The 6258-nt window shown below is 36.5% G+C and overlaps 1 protein-coding gene and 1 long non-coding RNA gene across 2 annotated transcripts; both read left to right on the top strand.

Annotated features, from left to right (window-relative positions):
• Positions 1–289: 289 nt before the first annotated feature.
• Positions 290–1706, top strand: LOC113101209 (uncharacterized). The gene is made up of 5 exons (XR_003289963.1): positions 290–369; positions 568–704; positions 928–1021; positions 1134–1470; positions 1611–1706. It is a non-coding gene; the product is annotated as an uncharacterized LOC113101209 (long non-coding RNA).
• Positions 1707–3208: 1502 nt separating this feature from the next.
• Positions 3209–5051, top strand: LOC113101208 (uncharacterized). Its single transcript, XM_026265606.1, has 2 exons — positions 3209–3455; positions 3738–5051. The coding sequence occupies exons 1-2, from the start codon at positions 3279–3281 to the stop codon at positions 5049–5051; spliced, it is 1491 nt and encodes a 496-aa protein (XP_026121391.1). The 5' UTR covers positions 3209–3278.
• The last annotated feature ends 1207 nt before the right edge of the window (positions 5052–6258 follow it).

A 6258-nucleotide genomic window follows, 5' to 3' on the forward strand; every position in this document is an offset into this window, starting at 1 on the left:
ACAGGACCTGCTGAATGATCTGTATCCCAATTTATGAATGAGTACTGGTAGTGTTTTAATATCTTCAGTGTTCAAATGTAAAGGATCATATTGAGTCTTTTTATTTCAACAACCAATGTTCTGGATTAAAAAATTCTCATTATTAGTTTTTTTTTTTTAATTCAGTATTAATATATACTAACATGACATCTATTAACCCCAGTTTTAACATTAACAGGATCTTCCACACCTCAGTCTTCAGTAAGCTTGGATACAGATACACTGTCTCAAACTTCAAAAAGCAGTGAACAGAGTGACTGGTTTAGTCCAAAACGATTCAGAAAGGATGAAGATGATGATGTGGCATCACAACGAGCACAGGCCAGAGATGTGAGTCCCAGTAGCATTACACAGACACTGGGTGTTTTACTCATCATGATATTCAGTTTCTTTAAGGTTTTTTTTTGTAATCCCCATATATAATGGTAATATTTTTTAGATCAGGGTCATATTTAAGGGTAATTTAGATATTACTGCACTATCTTCTCTCATAATAGTATCTGTTAATAATACTCTCTTTTTTTATAGCTGATAAAACAAATTCTACAGACAAGACCAGGTGGAGGAAATGTGCTTAAGGAGTATGAAGATACAGGCACAATTAGTGATGACACAAGGAAAGTGATGGTGAACATCTTAGTTGCACACATGATGGAGACAGAAGGGTAATTCTAAAAATATAATTCGCTCTTGTATTATTCAGTTTGTTAGTGATTTTGATGCTCTATAGATTGTGAAGTAGATAGATGTAGTTGGGTGATACAAATTTGTGCAAATTGTCCAAAAAAAATTCTTTTTTTTTTTTTTTTTCCTTAAAGTTAGTTTAATTAAATGTTCTTAAACATTTCCTATCAGCGTAAAGTAACATTGAGTGTTCCAATTCTTCAGAAGGGTCCCACATCGACTTACCAAACAGAAGTATGGATTGGGAATTATCACCTTATTTCCCTCACTCAGAGATCCCCAAGGAAGGACTGGATATGTAAGTCATTATCACTGATCGGACATTCAATATTTTGTGCTCAGTTGGAAATGTCTAAAGATGTTTTTATTTTTATTAAGGGTTAAATTAAGAATTTGTGTCATTTCAACAGGAACATTTCTATGATGGCCAAAAAAACACTGGATTCTTGTCATGGCGCCTCAAGACAGTACAAAGGGGGACAAGACCTTCTGGAAATAAGGACGATTCCAAAAACAGAAGAAAAGGGAGGTCCTTTGCTTGACAGACAGCTATGTTACCAAGAACATCAGCAAGATAATGATCAAAGTGTAGAGGCCATCTCTTTGATGAATCATACAAGTGAACGTGAGGTCATCATGCAGAAGATGAAGGCAACGTTTGAATACAGACAGCGCCTTGTCCATGATCCAGAGGGATCCACCACCATTCTCTCTGTTTTTCCTCGGTTCCTGGACACTAAAGGATTGGTATGGATTTTCTTTCATTTTTTACTAAAATTTAAATGTTAGTATCAGAGAACTGTCAAATGGTCTGCATTGTTGAAACTGGCCACATTATTGTAATCCCAATATATTGTAATTTCTTTGTGTTTTCTTCAAAACTTCAGATTCTTCAGGACTTCACACTCCTCTTTGGGTCAGAAACTGCTTCCAGACTTTTGGAAAGGTGGCCGACAGTTTTCAAAGCAAAGGTTATCAGACTATCAGACCTTGACTCCCACTCCACTGCTGAAAAGATTACTGTCATCTGCCAAACAGAGCAAAGAAAGCAGCGAGGCACAGGATTCCCCAGGTGAAACTTCCAATGACTTTGCAGTAAAATCATACTATACATACCCATTTTTGTGTAGACATTTAACAAAGTTACTTTTTTTTCCAGAGTGGGACGGTGATATATCATCCTTCCTTCTACTTTTGCATCTCCTATCACCCCAGGCTTCAGAAAGAAAGAAAATCCAAAGGATCAGTATTTCACAGGCTATTGACCATCTGGTGGTGTTTCACAAAGTAGGTATCTGGTACACTGGTGCCAAAATACAAGGCCTATAAGTGTTACACTTTGAATTGAATATTTATTTATTTTTTACTATTAGATAAACTGTAAAATGATAAATGTAAAATTAATCTAAATATGATCTAAACTAAAATTGTTGTTTGTGCATGTACGGTTTTGATTTGGAGTGCTTCCTGGTCTTTATGATGTGCAATTAAGCTAAAAAGTCTCAAATAAATGTTAACTGATAAAGCTGTACTTAATAATTTATCATTATTATTCAAAGACGTAATTTTTTCCCGCATTTAGGCATGCAGGAGCATACAGGAACACCTTGAGCTGGAAGAGAATCGTCAGCCATACATTCTTGCCTCAGGGAGCAGCAAGGAAGCCATCAGTCACTACTTCATTGTGGTGGATAAAAAGCTCATCCCCTGTCAAGAATCCTCTTCACTGGCTGCCATTGATGAACTCTTCAAGGTTCATTTTGTTTTCAGTCTCAGTTATGATCCTCCACTCAAATATTTTTACACTTTTCTCCAGACTACAGTGTACAAAATTGATGTTGGCACCACAAGTGAGAGCCCGAGAGTAAAGGAGCTTAGAGCTAAGTTTTTGAATGATGTTTAGATGCTATGTCTGTAAATCACTGTTTGCTACAATAGCTAAATTAATTCGACACCTAAAACTTGTACATGGTTTATATCCTGGTAAGAAATTTGGTCTGGTTTGTGATCAGGATGGTTGTTCCTTGCAATTTAAAAGTTATGAAGGGTTTAGAAAACATTTAACTAGATTTCATTTGAGGGCTGTAGCATCAAGCAGTGAAACTGTATCTTTACAAAATCAGCAAGCTCCAGATCTCAATGAAGCAGTATCACTTGTTGTGTCTGACACAGAGCAAAGATTACATGATGCGAGTTTGCATGAATGTTCTTCTGATTCAAGGGATAGTTCGAGGGAAAGGTGTGCATCAATAATAGCCAAATTACAGGGCAATGGTGTTGCAAACAGTGTAATCATGTCAGTTGTTGAAAGCATGGAGGATTTTGTTAATGATTTCCATACAAGTTTAAGGGAAAATGTTTTAAATGTTGTGCCTGTTGACAGCACAAGTAGAAGTTCAGTTGAAGAAGTTTTTAATGGTTTTAATAATCCATTCTCTGATTTTAATACAGATACAAAAAGGAGAAAATATTTCAGCGAGAAATGGGGGGTTGTTGAACCTATTGAAATACACTTAGGTGTCAGATACGATTCAAGAAGAAATAAAATCTCTGGGATGTATGAACAGACAACAGTTAATGACACTTTCATATATATCCCTCTTCTGAAGACTCTTGAGTTCATTTTTAGGAATGATAAAGTGTGTAATCTTATCCAAGAGGAACGGCAAAGTGACATGTATTGCGATTTTTGTGATGGACAGTATTACAAAAAACATCCTTTGTACTCCATCCACAGCAATGCACTTCAGATCCAAATTTACTATGACGATTTTGAAACAGCGAACCCATTAGGATCTAAAGCAGGAGTTCATAAACTTGGCTGTTTATATTTTGTACTTCGTAACCTGCCAGCACACATTAACTCTTCCTTAATGAACATACATCTAATTTCTTTGTTCCATTCTGAAGATGGAAAAAAGTATGGCATGGACAAAATACTTGGCCCATTGGTTGATGATGTGAAAGTACTTGAGAAGAAGGGATTGATGGTGTCATTTTCTGAGGAGCCCATCTTTGGTACTATTTCGCAAATTACCGGTGATAACCTAGGTCTAAATAGTATTCTTGGTTATGTTGAATCTTTTTCTGCAAAACATTACTGCAGACTCTGTCTCACTGACAAGGTGTTAGCACAGGAAGTATTTAGTGAGGATGATCCACGGATGATATTGCGTAATAGAAATCTAAATGAGGAGCATTACAAGTATCTTGCTGACAACCCCAATGAAAACTCATGTTATGGTGTTAAAAGAAATTCTATACTCAATACCTTGACTTACTTTAATGTATCTGATAACTTTGTGCTGGATATTATGCATGATATCCTGGAGGGAGTTGCACAGTATGAAGTGAAACTGCTTTTTGAATATATGAGTTGCAATCTAATTTCTGGCGATTCCATTCCTCAAAGATTGTATGCCTTCAACTATGGCTTTTTAGAAAGAAATAACCGCCCAACCAAGGTCAACCTTCAACAAGCAGGAAACAACATTGGTCTCAATGCAAGTCAGACATGGTGTCTCATTAAGAACATCCCTCTCATATTTGGAGATGTAGTCCCAGTGGGAGATAAGCACTGGCATTTGATGTTGCTGCTCTTACATATTGTTAATATTATCTTTTCTCCTTGCATCTCTGAAGGAATGATAATATTTTTGAAGCATCTGATAAAAGAGCATCATCAGTTGTTTAAGGATTTGTATCCTAGGAATCTAATTCCAAAACACCACCTTATGATTCACTACCCTGAATGCATCAGACAAATTGGCCCATTGATTCATGTATGGACCATGAGGTATGAGGCAAAACACAGGTTTTTTAAGAAAAATCTAAAAAATTTCAAAAACCTGACCAAATCGCTTGCAAAAAAACACCAGCTAGCCATTGCCTATCACTGGGAGTCATGTACTATCAGGGGTATTGAGTCTGGGCCTGTTTCAAATGAGCTGTTGTCTGACCTTGAAAACTCAGATTTTATTTCAGAGCAACTCCAGATTGATATCTCTAGCGAGGTAATGGTCACACCGTGGGTAAAGTGTCAAGGTACTGAGTATCGCAGTGGTCTTGTTGTTTTCTTAGAGTTTGTTGATGATGCACCTGTTTTTGGAAAGATTGTTAAAATTTTTATTAAGGATGGAATTTATTTTTTGGTATCGTGTATGGAATCAGAGTTTATTGAACACCTTCATGCTTTCAGTGTTGTTGAACAAGAGCAATGTCTTGTACTCAAAAAACCTGAGGAATTGATGTACTACAAGCCATTTGATTTACAAATGTCCTATGGCAATGACCATCTTTTTTACATTGTCGTGGACTGTTATTTGTAATAATTTCATGGCATTTATGGTTTCTTGCTCTGTGCTGAAATAAAGTTTTGAAACCTTGACAGTGACGTTTTCTTCATAGTGATTTTCTAGTTTATTTTAGTTTTTAGGTTTTTTTTTTTAGTCGGTAATACAGAACCATAAATAACTCCCGAAAAAGTGTTCTATCAACACCAGGATGGTGTAAATTTTGACCCTTTTATACACCGAGTATATTGTGATTTTCATTTTTTAAAGGTGTCATGTCAACACCGGAATAGTGTAGAATTTTAACTCTGTCAGTGTTTGCTACAAAGCTACACCCAGCTCTGTAACAGTGTTGTTTTTATCTGCATCGGTGTTGATATTTCACTCTCTTAGTGTTCACATTTTAACACTGTATTGGTGTTGCATGAGGCAACACTTTTGAAAGTGTTAAATTAACACTTTGTGGGTGGTTCTCATATATACACTTTCAAAGTGTTGAAAATAACTCCTATGGTGTTGTTTACCGGATTTCAAATTTACTGTGTATAGAAAGCTTGACATGTCTACTTTTAAACCAAACAAGTGTATTATCTTGTAATGTGACCACGCCCCCGTGCTGAACGCCCTATTCAGATTATAATGAGACCACGCCCCAAAACTTCAGACAACTGTATGACAATATTTACAAAACCATCAATACGTTGTTGCCAATTACCAAGCAATAATGTTGTTCTGACTGTGGTGTGAAAAGGTTGCTTAGCAATTCAGGAAAAAAACACATAAGCAAAACATGGTGCTTTATATGGCGCTTTATATATACTCACTTGCATACATAGTAGCTAAATTAGGCACGGTCACTTTAAGAGACAATGAACCCAATATAATACACATCCCATTTTTTTTCTAAACCGTTTACTTCAACTTAAAACATAACCAACAATTATTTCGAACATAATTTCCAAGACAGGTATCTTGACATATTTTGAATGTATTTTTCGGTGCAAGAGCAAAAAGAGGCAAATTCGGTGTTCAAGCGTTTTGAGACACCTCTCTCTGCACGAGCCCTGAACACCAGAACACCGCGGTGCTTAATTGGGCTCTTTCACATCCTTTTCTGTTTGTTTAAACTGCGATTCATATTTGTTCATTCAGGTGCAGGAGAGATACTAAGAGGAGAACTTCACAAAGGAGAGCTGAGTTCAGTGTTGCTGTCTGTGAGACGCGGCTCTCTCTCCGCGTGCGC

The sequence above is a fragment of the Carassius auratus genome, unplaced genomic scaffold, assembly GCF_003368295.1.
Source record: "Carassius auratus strain Wakin unplaced genomic scaffold, ASM336829v1 scaf_tig00217574, whole genome shotgun sequence".
In the NCBI taxonomy this organism is placed as follows: domain Eukaryota; kingdom Metazoa; phylum Chordata; class Actinopteri; order Cypriniformes; family Cyprinidae; genus Carassius; species Carassius auratus.